At 40.7% G+C, this 19,860-nt stretch overlaps 1 protein-coding gene across 1 annotated transcript; it reads left to right on the top strand.

Annotated features, from left to right (window-relative positions):
- The first annotated feature begins 11,300 nt into the window (after positions 1 to 11,300).
- LOC134934498 (olfactory receptor 5AR1-like) lies at positions 11,301 to 12,257 on the top strand. Its single transcript, XM_063929930.1, has one exon. The coding sequence runs from the start codon at positions 11,301 to 11,303 to the stop codon at positions 12,255 to 12,257; it is 957 nt and encodes a 318-aa protein (XP_063786000.1).
- The last annotated feature ends 7,603 nt before the right edge of the window (positions 12,258 to 19,860 follow it).

The following is a 19,860-nucleotide window of genomic DNA, read 5'->3' as shown; positions in this document are numbered from 1 at the left end:
TGGGTATGCTCCTCCCACAATGTAACAAAAAGACTAAAAGGTTTTTTCCACGAATGGAAAAAGATAGAGGCGCTGATATAGAAATATTGTTGATAAACACACAGTGTAACAATGTATATAATTAATAATTTATTTAAGCAATAAAAATGATTACTTATATTAATACCGGCCGGTGAATATAATCGGATACATTTCATGATTTATACAATCCTTAAAAGTATACAATTTAAAACAGATTTCATTCCTGTAACTAAAGAGCTACGATACAGAGTGTCCTTTAGAATAAACACGTATCCAGGTACTGGTGATATGTTTCACCAATGCGTATGCCCAACTCAGTAATTATAATCACTCTTCCCGTCCGCTGGTAGCAGTTCCTTTATATGCGGACATATCTGGAAATCCGGTGAATGTATTTAATTCAAAGCTGTTTTTTATGATGCCCAGAATTAATGTTGGTTTGCCCAATAAAGTTAATTTTGAGGCAGTCTCTTGATTACTAGAACACAGGAGGGGCACAGTTTTCCTTTATACAGATGGTTATTTAATTAGTGATAGGAGAGCTACACGGCAGTATTTCCATTTAAGCGAGGTGTATAATGAAGTGCTCACCTCGTCTTCTATGCTGGACTATGAACCGCTTCCAAGCTGAGCTGCCGGCGCTGCTTCAAGCGCTCGTCTCTCCTGCAGCCGCTTCTCAACCTGCTCCCTCTGTGCTGTAGTGTCTGAGGAAGCTGCCGATTTGCTCTAAAGGCAGAGAAACGCGTAAACCTTTCTATACTTTTTACTACAAGCCGGCATTTCATTCATTGGTTCATATGATACCCGAGGAGAAGCGGCACTGGGAACAACAATTGCCGTGCGGCTCACGGGCAGTGTGGAGCCCGACACCGCAGGCACAGAGGGAGCTAATTAGGAGATGGCTGCAGGAGAGACGAGCACTCAAAGCAGCGCCGGCAGCTTGGTCCGGAAGCGAGCGGCACTGGGAACAGCAATTGCCGTGCGGCTCATGTGCAGTGTGGAGCCCGACACTACAGCACAGAGGGAGCAGGTTGAGAAGCGGCTGCAGGAGAGATGAGCGCTTGAAGCAGCGCCGGCAGCTCAGCTTGGAAGCGGTTCATAGTCCAGCATAGAAGACGAGGTGAGCACTTCATTATACACCTCGCTTAAATGGAAATACTGCCGTGTAGCTCTCCTATCACTAATTAAATAACCATCTGTATAAAGGAAAACTGTGCCCCTCCTGTGGTTATAGTAATCAAGAGACTGCCTCACAGTGAACTTTATTGGGCAAACCAACATTAATTCTGGGTATCATAAAAAACAGATTTGAATTAAATACATTCACCGGATTTCCAGATATGTCCGCATATAAAGGAACTACTACCAGCGGACGGGAAGAGTGATTATAATTACTGAGTTGGGCATACGCATTGGTGAAACATATCACCAGTACCTGGATACGTGTTTATTCTAAAGGACACTCTGTATCGTAGCTCTTTAGTTACAGGAATGAATCTGTTTTAAATTGTATACTTTTAAGGATTGTATAAATCATGAAATGTATCTGATTATATTCACCGGCCGGTATTAATATAAGTAATAATTTTTATTGCTTAAATAAATTATTAATTATATACATTGTTACACTGTGTGTTTATCAACAATATTTCTATATCAGCGCCTCTATCTTTTTCCATTCGTGGAAAAAACCTTTTAGGGCCAAGATCAACTCTCCTCCTCCTTCCAACAACTTGCCAATTCGATTCGAGAAGGGCTCCAGGACATCGCTGTCTCCCTTGCCCACAGTGGCAGAGAGCCAGCCACATCGGCTCCCTCCCCTCCCCCTGCGCAGACCGAGCCATGAAGAACTACATCAGGCGGGGGGAAAAAAGAGAAAGTGATGTCTCTCCAGATGGGCAGCACCCATGTTTTACATGTTGCCTCAATGTATTTTTTATTTTTGGCCTGTGTGGCCAGAATGTACAACTCCCTCAAAGTGAAAAGTTTTCTTTAAATTGTAGCCTGTGAGTTATTTTGGCCTACACCAGAGCCATCTTCCTCTTCCTAGCGTGCTGTGTATGTTTGTGTTTGTGTGTTGGTTCCGGAATCTACCTCGGTTCCCCTAAAAGTTTAGTCTGACTGGGGGTTCACTTAGTTAATTTAAAACATCATATTTGTCAGAAGATGGGGTTACCATAGTACTGGGTTCTGCTATGTGCATTTTGCCATTGCCATCTGCTTGCTGCTATGTCCATCTCTGTATGTGATGCTCATTTGTAGCCATGTTGTGTTGGTGATTTTGTATTTTTTTTTTTTTTTTTGAAGTAAAACAAAAATTACATTACAATTGTTTGTGTGTTTTATTAAAGGTTATGCACTCAGGAAAACTTTACCCTGTAAACTTGAACATGGCATATTGACATTTGTGGAACAAGGGAACAATCAGAATATTGAGACAAACATTGCATATTCTAATTTAAAATCTGTATGCCTTGCACAACACTTAATTGGCCATATAAAAAACCAAAAATAATCAGGAACTTGGGTTACTAGGGGAAACATGCCATAGTATTATATATGGACACATATTCCCACAAAAAACAAAAACTAATGTATTAAGTCACATTAAATGTAGGCTGCATTATGTTGCTCATGTTATTTGGTATGTACAAAGGAATATGTCTATGTCGAAGATTTAGCTGATGTAGTTTATAAGTTGGCTTAGTCACATTTGATAGTATTAAACAAATAATTAAAACATGCATTTAACATCAAAGTATTTATATTTGTCCCAAAAATACAGTGCATTATTTGTGAGTGTGTCAGATTTATACGTGGAAACAATACAAATGTTAAGTGGCCATATAATTGCTGTTTGTAGTATTTTGTAAGAGCAGTGTTTGGCGAGTAATTGCTCAACAGGTGAATTCAGTTGCTAATTAATTGCTAATTAGAGCAGACACACACTTGTAACAGTACTTCGCAAGTGCTGAGTAGCTGCAGACTTACTCTTCGGCTGCGTCAAGATAGCGAACATTTGTTATGTACTTTTACCATAAGATACGCATTTTTGCAAAAAACACGCCTACTGCTGGTTGCATACTCCCACACTATCCGCCCACTTTCACACCCATTTCGTTGGATTTCGAAGCCGTGCCTCTGCCACTCCTCCGTCACTCCCTGTTTTCGGTTATGTATTACGAGCATATTTTCGGTTATTAATTTTGCTCAAGCGTCGTATCGCTCGCTTTGCGCATGCGTATTTCCGCTTTCGCGCATGCGCTGTTTGAGATTTGCCGTTTGCGATGCGATGAACTGCTGCGAAAAACTCGGAATGAGGGCCAATGTTGCTATGTTGATATAACACAAGTATGGTCCTTTCTCTTTTGGTTGAGAACTACACCTCGTTCATAAACAATATAATTTTATTTGGCTATGTATAGGGTTCTATACTATATAAAAAATTAAATGAATGTGGTAAAATAAATAAAGGAAAAGTATAAACTCTTGTAAAATTTAAGGTATATTCATACTAATAAAATATAATAACATTAGTCCACAGTGGGACTCGAACACGGGTATGACCGCTTACTAGTACAAGAGTTTAGCCCTCTAAGCTACCATGACCTCAGTACTCTGAGGACAATTTCTACCGAGCCTAATAATCTAAATTCACATTGATTCAGTAATGAAAATCTACAAACTCCTATGTCTCTCCTAATAGCTTTTAGCAATTGTTTGATACATATATGCTTGTTGTTTTCACACAAAATGGCCTAATTAGGTTCAATAATACCTTGGAACCTGTGTTCACTATTTGATTGATCCACCTGTGAACAAGTACCCACACCACCCTAGTGATTGGTCACCCACTAGTTTAAAAAGAGAGCTTCTCACTGCACTGCTTTACCTTCTGATGAAACCGTGGTTCCTTTCTCATTGAGAAACGCGTCAAGGATTGGCCACGCTACCTGTATCTTTTTCCCTGAATCTACACCAGCACTTCACCACAGCCCACAACATCACAGCGGCTGTTGCCACAGATTGATAGCCATGAGCTGCGCCCTCCCTCCGCGGACATCGAGCTGAGCACCACCGCTCCCACATAACATTTTGGACCCTGCATGCCAACGGCTGGTCTTTGTTGAGACCTCAAGGAACCAGTGGTGAGCAAAATCATCTGGCGGCTGGGGAGGTGGTAGCAAAGCACAGGCTCAACAGTGTGGGCTCTACGGCACACTGACAAGCAGCATAGCTAACGTTGGTTATTCATCTTGCGTTCCCTTTGGAACAGTTTGGGATTTCATTATCCGGAGTCCAGTGGAGCTTCCTATTCATAGTAACTTGGCTGTGAACTACCTATGTGCGGTTTACAAATGGGACATATTCCGTGGTAACGTGGTATAATATCAGCAGTGATGTACATTTAATTATTGTATTTTATGTACTGTATTATTACATTTTAATAAATTGTCAATGACAAATATTTTTTATACATAAGCGCTCCCTTGTGATAATATTTATCCTATATTGTAGATATGATGAAAGACCTTTTCCTGAACAAGGCTGAACAGGGCCAAATGCACACGATGATCTTTGATGTAATAAACTGTGTCTCAGAGTAAGGCAAAAATATCTGCATTTCAAAATGTCCCCACCTCTAAATTTCCTATTTGACCACTGGTTAAATATACATGTTGCTGATTAAATACAGTATATTTGTATGTTATGTTAAATACAGTGGATAAGGAAATATAATAGTATTGTGTTATTTTAATTTTGAATATAATTGCTAATTTTTCTGAAATCACTAGAGAACAACAACTCTCTGTAGAGAATTAATTTGCAGTCAATGCCCAGAGGATGCATATATTTTCTTATATATATTTACAAATAGCAATAGCATTAGGTTGCCACAGCAAACGATTCTCAGGTATGACAGAAAACTTGCTTGCAGTCATGTAAATCTTAGTTTTATAGTAAAGGATTATTATTATTATTATTATTATTTATTTTACAATGGGTTTGTATTAATGATAAGGTACAGTGTAATAGTTGTACTAAGTCAGTATTATGAATTAGTAATAAACAATTATATATGAAAGCAGATAGGGATTCATATATCCATTGTAGTCTTTTATTTTGGATAAAAGCTTTTACCTGATCCTGTATTCTCAACCATTAATGTTGCTAACCTTTTATTATCATCAAGGAGGATAATTAGTGTGGAGTCTTTATCCATCATTAGCTGAAATTTTAATTTGGATTGAAAGGTATGAAGTGGATGTTCCTCAATTGGACCTAATGTCTCTTCTATAATTATTTTATATTTATATTGTATACAAGCTTCCAAGACTATCTACATTTGTATTTCTAGTCTAAAATGTTGTTTTATTATACTTGGAAGGTAAATAAATGTTGTTTAGGTGTATAATTGAAAGGCAGAGTCCAAATGAACTCGGTGATTAATTTTATTACCTACATTTTGGCGTTTTCTTACTCTTATGTGTTCTCTTATATGAAAAGGATGAATGTAGCAAAACTCCAAGTAAAGATACATTCCTCAACCATGGTATTCCATATAAACCAGATACATAAAAAAAAAATGTTTACGAACTGATGATCGACAGTGGAGGAAACTGCTCTAAAAGTTTTATTTTAGTACCATTATCTCATCCCAGTCCTCCATCCCTCCCCTGTTGTCTCTTCATCACATTCAACTCCCTCCTGTCCTTGCCTCTCCTCCACACCCTCTGCCCTTAACTGCACCACCCACTTCACATCCAAATTTAAATTCATCCATCACAATATTGCATCCCACCAGATCCTCATCATCCCATACTCTTCTCTCACAGCCTGCCTCTCTCCATCCTTCCCAACCATTTTAGTTACTTTGACTTTCTACTTCCCAGTATCTGGATCTGAAGGCATGGCACTAATCTGGTTCCAGTACCTTTCTATACCCCCTCTTCACCCTCATCTGCTCCCTCTCACCCATTGTCTTTTCCCATCTTGCTTATCTCTTCCGTCTACACCCCACATCAGACACTGTCCCCACTTCATTCAAAAATGACCTTGTCTCCCACATTCTTAAAAAAAACCCACTTAGTCTGCATGATAATACCCTCACCTGGTTATTGTTCTATTGTACTTATTAGCATTCTTTCTCTGTATCCTCTCATGACACCATCTATCCCAGCCTTCCACTATTAGGTGTTCCCAGAGTTCTGTTCTTGGACCTCTCCTATTATCACTCTGTATTTCCTCTCAGCTCTTTCAGCCTCCAATATCATCTTTATGCTGATGACACTCAGATCTACCTCTCCTTCCCTGATATTTCCCCTTTTCTCTCCTCATAGATATCTCTGGCTGTCTATCTGATATTTCCTCCTGGATGTACTGGTGTTTTTTCAAACTTAGCAAATTTAAGATTAGCAAATAATTTTACTGCATTTCTGCATAAACTCACTTCTCTGTTTCATTCATTATTGACAGTGCCACAATCTTTTCCAGCATGCAAGGGCACTTTCTTGGACTTTTCCTTGACTCCTCCCTCTCCATCAAACCACACATTAAGTACCTTTGGCAGTCTCCGAAATATCCCCAGGATCAGACCCTTTCTCACCCTGAAGGCAACTAAGATCCTCAGCATCCACTGACTGGTCATCTCTAGACTGGACTATGGTAAACTCCTCTTATCTGCCCCACTTCCTGTATCCCACCTCTCTCCACTCCAATTTGTCCTTAATGCTGCTTCCCAGCTCATGTTCCTATCCAAACTTACTACCTCTGCCTCCTCGCTCCTATAAGCCACAATTTGACTCCCCTTCACCTTTTGAACCCAACTTAAACTCCCAACACACACTTACAAAGTGATCACCCAATTCTCTCCTATTAACATCTCTAACCACATCTCCCTTCACTCCACAAATTACCTCTTATCAGTCCCACTTCCAACATTTTGCCTGTGCTAATCCCTGCCAATGAAACGCTCTCCCTCTCCCTATAGGACTCTCCACCTCTCTAATACTTCAAACAGTCTCACAAGCCTACCATCTCTCATTTTAACCGATTGCTCCATGCTAATTGCTCACTGCCTATTCCCTCTGTGTCACTCCTGTCTGTCTCCCACTACTCTTTTGGTCATAAGCTATCATAAGCAGGGCCCTATTCCATCTTGTGTTTTTCCTTCCATCACTTATACCATTATATCCTCACTGTTGACATTGGCAAAAAAACCTCCTGGGTTTTTCTGTTCCACTGATTAATTGGGTATTATGACTGCTCTTCTTTGTACTGTAAGTCATGTTTTTTGTCTGTTTATACTTTTCCTGTTTATTTGCTTTGGACCCTTTATAGTGCCATATAAATAATGAAGAAGAAGAATAAATATTTTCCAGACCCTCTATATGGTGCATATGTGTATTTATCTGCAGCTAATAAATTTTAAATGGTTCAAAGGCGGTCTTGGAAACGTGAACTGTTAGAAATTACTGAAGACAGAGTTTGGACACCACTACGTAATCCTTACCAAGTAATTATCACTTAGTAGCCAATTCAGATTTGAACTCCAGTCTGCTGCAATTGCAGCAGCATTTAGTGTAACAATATACAGATATTCACTCATACTGTATATGGATTTGTTTGCATCTTTCTGACCATACTGCCCTTATCCATGCAATGGTTAATTAGCCTTCATCATGATCAATGTGCATTTGAACCAGCCCTTTCTTTAGTGTACATTTATTTTAGGATGTATGATTAAAAGACAAATCTGACCGAATACAGTTATCCATTTGATTGCTTTTTGCTTTATTACAATTTGTGTTATCAAAAAAGTACTTAACATTTCTATATATCTAGCCTGAAGTGTGGCAATTCCCTGTTCTGCCGAAGTTAGAGTCAGGAGATTGAAGAAATCTATTATGTTGGTCAATCTTGATTCCCCAATTCCAACCATTTTTAGGCAAGTCAGGGATTTTTAGCATGTTGACTTCCCCCAATTCTGAGATGGATCACAAATCAGTGGATCAGATCAGCAGAATGGAGAATCATGGAACAGATTCTCACATTACAGTAAGTTTTCAGATAATGTTAAATAATAGTAATAATAATAATAATAATAATAATAATAATAATAATAATAATAATATTTAGATAGTGCTAAACATTCAGGTGGTTACAGATAGTGGTGTATGTAGTAGGGGCTAGTAAATATTTAGATAACAACTAATAATCAATTAGCTTTGATTTAGCCCACTACAAATCATGTAGTAAATGTATATATGTATGATATATAATTATTATGATTTTATGCACATTTTAATTTTGCACCATACAGTATTAATACAGTACTACATATAAAAATAAATTACTTAATTGAAATATAAATGGTAATATACGGCCCTCACAGGCAAAATATTGTGCAGCCTTCAAAGAAAGAGAATCACCATCCTCTAAAATATGCAAAAAAAGATGTTATTTGATAGATGGCGCTCTTTATTGGTCTTACTGTATGCTCCTCAGAGAAAACAAAATTATATCATAGTGAAGATAGTTGGCAAACAAATGGGTTTAATAACACCCTGAGTGAAAGCACTCTATTGAAGATATTCGAGCAGGCCTGGCCAACCTGTGGCTCTCCAGCTGTTGTGAAACTACACTTCCCAGCATGCCCTGCCAGAGTTTTAGCATTCCCTAATAGGAAAACTGTGGCAATGCTGGAACTTGTAGTTTCCCAACAGCTGGAGAGCCACAATGTTGGGCAGGCCTGTATTAGAGTGTATAAAATACCCCACTACACTTAGCACTTGTCCCACACATACCTTTTATCTCCACCTGGTAGTAAGGTTACCTTTAAAGTTTCCTCAACACAAAGGATTTCAGCAGCATAGACGCAAACCATACAGTGGATCTTCTGTTAATTCTTCATAAACTCAAAATGGTGTAATATGGTACAATCCCATCCATATAGTGTATCAAAAGACACACCTTTTTATATCACCCCTCTGGTATTGAGGTTACCTGTATATTTTATAGAGATGTGCAGCGGGCATTTTTCATGTTTTGTGTCGTGTTTTGGCAAAACCACCATTTCGTGTTTTGGATTCGGATGTGTTTTGTATTCGGGTGATTTTTTTTGAAAACCTCAAAAATGGCTAAAATCATAGAATTTGGGGGTAATTTTGATCCTATAGTATTATTAAGCTCAATAACCATAATTTCCACTCATTTCTAGTCTATTCTGAACACCTCACAATATTATTTTTAGTCATAAAATTTGCACAGAGGTCGCTGGATGACTAAGCTAAGCGACCCAAGTGGGCGGTACAAACACCTGGCCCATCTAGGAGTGGCACTGCAGTGTCAGACAGGATGGCACTTTTAAAAACTAGGCCCCAAATAGCACATGATGCAAAGAAAAAAAGAGGTGCACCAAGGTCGCTGCTGGATGGCGGTCACTGGATGGCTAAGCTAAGCGACACAAACACCTCAATATCACAGGAATTATTCTCTAAGTCCCTGCGAACTAACGGTGGATACCGTACGCACGTCTAACAAAAACATAGTTGTCAAGGCCTGAGTTATCCGCTTTGCAACAGGATGACTGCTGTGATAATTCATCTTCCTCGCAAAGGACTGTTGGACAGTCAGTTGCTTAATGGAAGTAGTACAAGTGATCTTCCGACTTCCCTTCTGGGATGACGATCGACTCCCAGCAGCAACAACAGCAGCGCCAGCAGCAACAGCAGCAGTAGGCGTTCCACTCAAGGATCCATCGGAGGAATCCCAGTTAGGAGAGGACTCGTCAGTCTTGCCAGTGACATGGCCTGCAGAACTATTGGTGTTCCTGTCTAAGGAGGAAATTGACATTGAGGGAGTTGGTGGTGTGGTTTGCAGGACTTGGGTACAAGAGGAAGAAGGGATTTAGTAATCAGTGGACTGCTTCTGGGAGTGTATCTTAGCTTAGCAGAATAACGAACAAAAGATTAGCAGAACTGCTACTAAATAATTCCTTGACGTTTCTGAGTAGCTCCAGACCTACTCCTAGATTGCATTCACCTCAGTCCATTTAGTTCCTTGTTTGACATCACAAACACGCCCTGTGTTCGGCCAGCCACTCCCCATTTCCCTTCTGGGATGCTAAAAGCAGCTAGCGAGCGAACAACTCGGAATGAGGGCCAAGGTTCCAATATCATTTGCTGATCCTTATTAAAGTGAGACATTTTCATAGGGAAGATGGGAATGAAAATATATGAAGCACACAGAAATGAGTGAAATTGTGGTTATTCAATGTATGCATTTGGATGCACTTCTTTCTACTAATAGCCATTACCTTGAGATATTCTTATTATTTTCAGTAAGTAAAGCCTATCCACATCAACTTCAACTACAGCTTGTGTTGCCATCACCACATTCCTTGGAGAATATCAAATACTGTTATAATGTGTAAATACAAATTATGTGTGTAAAGAAACTAGAAGAAAATCATATACTTATTCGGCCTTTTCATTAAATTATAACTGAATTCCTATAAACATTCAAAGGAGAATCAAATTGGAAAAACAAATACTGTTGTCTATACTAAACGTATTTGTCATACAAGTAATTCAAATTCCAGAATAGGAGCCATTGTGAAAACTGGATTCCTTTCTAGCTATAGTGTGTTGCAAACACTTAGACTTTACAATTTCTAAATAATTGATGCAAACTTTTCTAAAAATACCTTAGGAAACTAAGGTATTTTATAAAAGTTTGCACCAATTAGTTAATTTTGGTTACAGTAGCTTTTTCATGTGCATCAGTTCCATAAATATTCCCCAGTATGCCATAGCTACAATAAATTTGCAATGGAAAAAATATTGCAATTGAAGTATTTAAGCTATGAGACAAATTTTGTCTAACCAGTAATATTTTTTTTATTGGTCCCTTTCTTGACATCTATTTGAACAAAATATTTGCTGATAGTCCTCTAACTTAGGAGATGCTACAATTTATAAACATCATGCTAAAATGTCTTTTGTGTCTTTCATAATTTTGTTGTGTCTGTGGCACACAGTATATTTTCCAATTTGGTAAATCTCATTCTCTGGATTTCTTGCAAATTATTTAATGAACTATTGAAGATTTTTGCAAGTTTAGAATATACTCTGAAAAATGATTTCAATTTCATAAATGAAGATGAAAGAATTAAGTAAAGTGATAAAATAAAATAATACACTGTGCACCAAATGACACTACAATCAGCAACTATACACTAAACAAAAGTTATTATTTGGTTTGTTCAAAAATATAAGATGCAAAAAAATGTAAATAATGCCACTCTGTATGGAGAATTCTACATAATGCCCTTTTCTGGGTATGAAAATGTAAAGTTTTTAGTTTTGATTGGCATTTCCATTACATATCTCTCTTCCATGATGGGAAATGTGACTATTACTCTACTGGTGTGCTTGGTGCAGCAGCTACATACTCCTATGTACTTCTTCTTGTGTAACCTGTCAGTCCAGGATATGGTGTATGTCTCTAACATTCAGCCAAAACTCTTGGCCATTTTAATCACAGATGACACCAGAATATCTTTCTCAGGATGTATCACACAGATATTTTTATTTACATTCTGTATTGATACTGAATTTTTCCTACTTACCTCTATGGCATATGACCGCTTTGTGGCCATCTGTAAGCCTTTGCATTACAACATAATAATGAACAAGAGGACATGTAGTCTCTTGACTTGTACATGTTGGATTGCTGCAGCTTCAAATGGATTTTTGTTCTCTTTAATAACCTCTAACTTACCATTCTGCAAATCTCATGACATATATCATTTCTTCTGTGAAGTGGAGACGATGTTAGCTCTGACATGCACTGATACCACTTATATTTTTAGAATAATTTTTGTTGAAGGTTTTGTTATTGGGATCTCTCCATTGTTACTTATAGTCACATCCTATGTATTCATTATATCCAGCATCATGAAGATTCAGACTTCATCAGGAAGACTGAAGATGTTCTCCAGCTGCTCCTCACACCTCACTACTGTTTTGCTGCTTTATGGGACAAGTATGGGTTCCTATATGAAAATAGAGTCGGAACTGTCTAGTAAGCAAAATGAATGGGTTTCTATGTTCTACCTTGTCCTGGTTCCAATGTTAAACCCATTAGTGTACAGCTTGAGAAATAAAGATGTTATGAAAGCTATAAAATCATTAACAGATAGATGTTGGTCTCTAAATGAAAGAAAAGCATGACTTTGCTTTAATAAACCCTGATTACAGTATATATTATAAATATGGGAGTTTGCCTTCCCCTTGCTGTGTTCAAATAACACAAATATGTTGTATTCTATAAACATGTGCAAATAAAAAGGCATATGCCTTCATAACTGTAGCTATGAATATATTATAAATTATATCACTAACTGATAAATTGAATACTTTTATATGAAGTATTGTTTTATGAATTTATTGTATAAATAATCATTACATTGATGTACCATTGTACAATATTTTAAGCATTATTGTTTTATTAAATCAAGTGTTACTTAGGTCATGCTGGTTCAGAAGCTCATTTGAATAATTATATTGTTGAGCGCCCTCTGAGTATTGTATTTTCAGCACTATTTTTATCACCTACTAGCAAGGTGATTATTCTAGAGGTGCCGCTATATTATATACAGCGCAAGTTAAGGGTATTGTTTCTGAACCCCTTTGTTTAGTTTAAATAATATACAGCACAGGACAGCACCACTGAACTTATATGCAGCAGTACTGGACTGGATTTATATGGAATTATATGGACTTATATGGCAGTACCACTGGACTTATATGGCAGTATCACTGGACTGGACTTATACAACAGTACTTCTGGACTGGATTTATACAGCAGTACCACTGGATTTATACAGCAGTACCACTGGACTGGATTTATATGGTAGTGGACATACATGGCAGTATCACTGGACTTATAGGGTTCTACCACTGGACTGGATTTATAGGGCAGAATCACAGGACTTATACACCAGTTCCACTGGACATACAGTATATGGCAGTATCACTGGGCTTATACGGCAGTATCACTGGACTTATACGGCAGTATCACTGGACTTATACGGCAGTACCACTGTACATATACGGCAGTACCACTGGACATATACGGCAGTATCACTGGACTGGGTTTATACAGCAGTACCCCTGGACATATTCGGCAGTATCACTGGATTTATATTGCAGTATCACTGGACTTATATGGCAATGCCACTGGACATTTACGGCAGTATCAATGGACTTATATGGTAGTACCACTGGACTGGATTTGTATGGCAGTACCACTGGACATATACTGCAGTACCACTGGACTTATATGGCAGTACCACTGGACTGGATTTATATGGCAGTACCACTGGACATATACGGCAGTATCACTGGACTTATATGGCAGTATCACTGGACTTATACTGCAATACCACTGGACATTTATGGCAGTATCAATGGAGTTATATGGTAGTACCACTGGACTGGATTTGTATGGCTGTATCACTGGACTTATATGGTAGTACCACTAGACATATACGGCAGTACCACTAGACATATACGGCAGTACCACTGGACTGGATTTGTACGGCAGTATCACCGGACTTACTGTATATGGCAGTATCACTGGACATTTACGGCAGTATCTCTGGACTTATACGGCAGTACCACTGGACTTATATAGCAGTACCACTAGACTTAAATAGCAGAACAGGTACACCATCACTGGACTGATGCAGGACAACACAGCACCACTGCAATGGAATGGACTTATACAACAGCACTGGACATATGGCAGCAGAGGACACCACCACTGTGTCTGGACTGATGCAGTACAAGACACCACCACTGGACTGATGCAGCACAACATTGCACCACTGGACTAGACTTATACAGCAGCACTGGACATATGGCAGCAGAGGACACCACCACTGTGACTGATGCAGCACAAGACACCACCACTGGACTGATGCAGCACAAGACAGCACTGGAATGACACAAATAAGACAGAGCAGGTCACCACACCACTTTGACACACACACAGACACTGAGGAGAGAGACACGTCCTCACCAGACTCTGATCCGGGCTCGGGACATGATGTTCGTTAGGTTTCAGTTCTCAGAGAACCGAATCCACTAATCTCTACTTGTAAGTGATTGCCCGTTCCAAAAAAAATCTGAAATCGGCCAGCATCCCGCACCTCCAGCGATATTAGACTCCATTACATCCCACCGATGGTCTGAAGATAAACATGCTTCAAGGTGGTCACACACACACACACACACACACACACACACACACACACACACACACACACGGATTCTTACTATAAATGGTGAAAATAACTCTTTCTGAAACTTCAAGAAAGATGCCTCTACATTTGTAAACACATTAAAGTCTCACTTTTGTTTTGGGTAATGTAATATATAGGCAAGAGATTTTATACACATGTTGTCCCGATAATTGTTTTTGCTAATTAAATGTTTTGCTTGTACTGTACTGTATGTCTTTGTTGTACTTTTTTGTATAGTATCTATTGTAAGTAGAGTTGAGTGGTTTTGAGTATCTTGAATCTGAGCACCCTGAACTTTCTGAGTCATTCTAAGCCCTGGCTCAGGATTTCCTGCCTGGTTCGGATTCTAATGGGTTTTGGATTCTGTTTAAGGACCTTGTGGTGGTGACTCAGCGCCACTTTACTCCAGTCACGCTGCTGTGTGATGCACTTTGCTCTTCTGTGTCCATCTATGAAGTGGCTGCGCTGCGTCCATCTGCATGTGGCTTTTCAGTGTCCATATATAAGTGGCTGTGCTTTGTCCATCCAGAAGTGGCTGTGCTGTGTCCATTAAGTGGCTGTACTGTGTTCATTCACAAGTGGCTGTGCTGTGTCCATTAAATGGCTGTGGTGTGTTCATCCAGAAGTGGCTTTGCTGTGTCCATTAACAAGTGCTGTGTCCAATCACAAGCTGTATACAGTGCTCTTAGTCTAATTCTGTCACACAGTGGTGCTGCACTGACTCCACTGGCCATACATCACCCACTGCATTTACATATAAGCAGTGTGACTCCATATTGTCTGTTGCAAAAAAAAGAAGAAAAAAATAGAAAACAAGTATAAACAATAGATTTTTTTTCTGACGTTTGTACAACCTGTGTGTGTTGTACCCCAGTGCATTTTTTCACATACAGATATAATCCCTGTGACTCCATGCAGTGTGAGACAAGCTGCAAGTTTAAAAAAAGAATTAAAATATATTGTTGTTTAATTTGTACTGTCCTGTGCATTATACTGTACCCCAGTATGCTGTAACCCAGTGGGCTTTGTTCACTTCACATTCATATGAAAGTTGTCTCCATGCATGAGCTGTGAGTTAAAGAATAAAACATGTATTGTTATATAATGTGTTTGTACTGTTCTGTGCACTGCACCCCAGTAGGCTGTACCCCAATGTGCTTTGTTCCCATTACTTCATATAAATGAGGTCCGACTCTACACAATGTGAGCCGAGCTGTGAGTTAATATATATATATATATATATATATATATATATATATATATATATATATATATATATATAATATATATATATTTTATCTGTTTGTATTGTCCTGTGCACTGTACCTCATTTTGCTATACACAAAACTTCACTTCAGGTACTTATGAAAGCACTCTGACTCTGTGCAGTGTGATCTGAGCCGCAAGTTAAAAAATATTTAACAATCAGTTTAGAGAAGAGCAGGAGCAGCACCCCAATACTATTGCTGCAGCTGCTGCCACCAGTCATGGTGATAATCATCCTTCAACATCATCTATTAAAATCGATGCCCAAGGTCATAGAGGATTAAGTCAGGGCCCATGAAATTAAAATAAAACAATATTTTACAGTGGTAAAGAAAAAAAACACCTCTAATAAAGGGCAAAGTTAGCACAGAAAAACCTAAAATTGCCAACATGACATTCACCACACGTAGTTATTTATGAGTGTTGTTTCTGCAACTGTCAGTGAGGCATCTTTTTCTGCCTCTCATTATGATGCAAGACCTTTTCACTCAGAGTCTAGAAGAGGTGTAAAAAATAAGAATTTACTTACCGATAATTCTATTTCTCGTAGTCCGTAGTGGATGCTGGGGACTCCGTAAGGACCATGGGGAATAGCGGCTCCGCAGGAGACAGGGCACAAAAGTAAAAGCTTTAGGATCAGGTGGTGTGCACTGGCTCCTCCCCCTATGACCCTCCTCCAAGCCTCAGTTAGGATACTGTGCCCGGACGAGCGTACACAATAAGGAAGGATTTTGAATCCCGGGTAAGACTCATACCAGCCACACCAATCACACTGTACAACCTGTGATCTGAACCCAGTTAACAGCATGATAACAGCGGAGCCTCTGAAAAGATGGCTCACAACAATAATAACCCGATTTTTGTAACAATAACTATGTACAAGTATTGCAGACAATCCGCACTTGGGATGGGCGCCCAGCATCCACTACGGACTACGAGAAATAGAATTATCGGTAAGTAAATTCTTATTTTCTCTGACGTCCTAAGTGGATGCTGGGGACTCCGTAAGGACCATGGGGATTATACCAAAGCTCCCAAACGGGCGGGAGAGTGCGGATGACTCTGCAGAACCGAATGAGAGAACTCCAGGTCCTCCTCAGCCAGGGTATCAAATTTGTAGAATTTTGCAAACGTGTTTGCCCCTGACCAAGTAGCAGCTCGGCAAAGTTGTAAAGCCGAGACCCCTCGGGCAGCCGCCCAAGATGAGCCCACCTTTCTTGTGGAATGGGCATTTACATATTTTGGCTGTGGCAGGCCTGCCACAGAATGTGCAAGCTGAATTGTACTACACATCCAACTAGCAATCGTCTGCTTAGAAGCAAGAGCACCCAGTTTGTTGGGTGCATACAGGATAACAGCAAGTCAGTTTTCCTAACTCCAGCCGTCCTGGTAACCTATATTTTCAGTGCCCTGACAACATCTAGCAACTTGGAGTCCTCCAAGTCCCTAGTAGCCGCAGGTACCACAATAAGCTGGTTCAGTTGAAACGCTGACACCACCTTAGGGAGAAACTGGGGACGAGTCCGCAGCTCTGCCCTGTCCGAATGGACAATCAGATATGGGCTTTTGTGAGACAAAGCCGCCAATTCTGACACTCGCCTGGCCGAGGCCAGGGCCAACAGCATGGTCACTTTCCATGTGAGATATTTCAAATCCACAGATTTGAGCGGTTTAAACCAATGTGATTTGAGGAATCCCAGAACTACGTTGAGATCCCACAGTGCCACTGGAGGCACAAAAGGGGGTTGTATATGCAGTACTCCCTTGACAAACTTCTGGACTTCAGGAACTGAAGCCAATTCTTTCTGGAAGAAAATCGATAGGGCCGAAATTTGAACCTTAATGGACCCCAATTTGAGGCCCATAGACACTCCTGTTTGTAGGAAATGCAGGAATCGACCGAGTTGAAATTCCTCCGTGGGGGCCTTCTTGGCCTCACACCATGCAACATATTTTCGCCAAATGCGGTGATAATGTTGTGCGGTCACCTCCTTCCTGGCTCTGACCAGGGTAGGGATGACCTCTTCCGGAATGCCTTTTTCCCTTAGGATCCGGCGTTCAACCGCCATGCCGTCAAACGCAGCCGCGGTAAGTCTTGGAACAGACATGATCCTTGCTGAAGCAAGTCCCTTCTTAGTATCTCTTGAAGTTCCGGGTACCAAGTCCTTCTTGGCCAATCCGGAGCCACGAGTATAGTTCTTACTCCTCTCCGTCTTATAATTCTCAGTACCTTGGGTATGAGAGGCAGAGGAGGGAACACATACACCGACTGGTACACCCACGGTGTTACCAGAGCGTCCCAGCTATTGCCTGAGGGTCTCTTGACCTGGCGCAATACCTGTCCAGTTTTTTGTTCAGACGGGACGCCATCATGTCCACCTTTGGTCTTTCCCAACGGTTCACAATCATGTGGAAGACTTCCAGATGAAGTCCCCACTCTCCCGGGTGGAGGTCGTGCCTGCTGAGGAAGTCTGCTTCCCAGTTGTCCACTCCCGGAATAAACACCGCTGACAGTGTTATCACATGATTTTTCGCCCTGCGAAGAATCCTTGCTGCCATTTCCCTCCTGCTTCTTGTGCCGCCCTGTCTGTTTACGTGGGCGACTGCCGTGATGTTGTCCGACTGGATCAGCACCGGTTGACTTTGAAGCAGAGGTCTTCCTAGGCTCAGAGCATTGTAAATTGCCCTTAGCTCCAGTATATTTATGTGGAGAGAAGTCTCCAGACTTGACCACACTCCTTGGAAATTTCTTCCCTGTGTGACTGCTCCCCAGCCTCTCAGGCTGGCATCCGTGGTCACCAGGACCCAGTCCTGAATGCCGAATCTGCTGCCCTCTAGTAGATGAGCACTCTGCAGCCACCACAGAAGAGACACCCTTGTCCTTGGAGACAGGATTATCCGCTGATGCATCTGAAGATGCGATCCGGACCATTCGTCCAGCAGATCCCACTGAAAAATTCTTGCGTGAAATCTGCCGAATGGAATCGCTTCGTAAGAAGCCACCATTTTTCCTAGGACTCTTGTGCATTGATGCACTGACACTTGGCCTGGTTTTAGGAGGTTTCTGACTAGCTCGGATAACTCCCTGGCTTTCTCCTCCGGGAGAAACACCTTTTTCTGGACTGTGTCCAGAATCATCCCTAGGAACAGCAGACGTGTCGTCGGAATCAGCTGCGATTTTGGAATATTTAGAATCCACCCGTGCTGTCGTAGAACTACTTGAGATAGTGCTACTCCGACCTCCAACTGTTCTCTGGACCTTGCCCTTATCAGGAGATCGTCCAAGTAAGGGATAATTAAGACGCCTTTTCTTTGAAGAAGAATCATCATTTCGGCCATTACCTTGGTAAAGACCCGGGGTGCCGTGGACAATCCAAACGGCAGCGTCTGAAACTGATAGTGACAGTTCTGTGCCACGAACCTGAGGTACCCTTGGTGAGAAGGGCAAATTGGGACATGGAGGTAAGCATCCTTGATGTCCAGGGACACCATATAGTCCCCTTCTTCCTGGTTCGCTATCACTGCTCTGAGTGACTCCATCTTGATTTGAACCTTTGTATGTAAGTGTTCAAAGATTTCAGATTTAGAATAGGTCTCACCGAGCCGTCTGGCTTCAGTACCACAAATAGTGTGGAATAATACCCCTTTCCTTGTTGTAGGAGGGGTATTTTGATTATCACCTGCTGGGAATACAGCTTGTGAATTGTTTCCAATACTGCCTCCCTGTCGGAGGGAGACGTTGGTAAAGCAGACTTCAGGAACCTGCGAGGGGGAGACGTCTCGAATTTCCAATCTGTACCCCTGGGATACTACTTGTAGGATCCAGGGGTCCACTTGCGAGTGAGCACACTGCGTGCTGAAACTCTTACTTTAAGCAGCTCTTTAGGAGAGCCACCTAGATTGCACCCTTCTCGGCCGGGCACAAAAACCTAACTGAGGCTTGGAGGAGGGTCATAGGGGGAGGAGCCAGTGCACACCACCTGATCCTAAAGCTTTTACTTTTGTGCCCTGTCTCCTGCGGAGCCGCTATTCCCCATGGTCCTTACGGAGTCCCCAGCATCCACTTAGGACGTCAGAGAAAAATAAAAACCTTTAAGGCAGTAGAACAAACTGTGTGTTCAGAAACAGAAATGTCACAAATCCCTGAGGAGTATGTCCACAAGTGCTATAATGTGAGCTTGACATTTATGATGCTGTACTCACAGAGAAGCCACCATCCATAATTTCTGCTCCCTTTGTAAATTTGGGAATGAGCAGCAAAG

Source organism: Pseudophryne corroboree, chromosome 6, assembly GCF_028390025.1.
Source record: "Pseudophryne corroboree isolate aPseCor3 chromosome 6, aPseCor3.hap2, whole genome shotgun sequence".
Classification (NCBI taxonomy): Eukaryota; Metazoa; Chordata; class Amphibia; order Anura; family Myobatrachidae; genus Pseudophryne; species Pseudophryne corroboree.
Note: the sequence above shows the minus strand (reverse complement) of the source record. Positions and strands in the feature narration are given on the sequence as shown.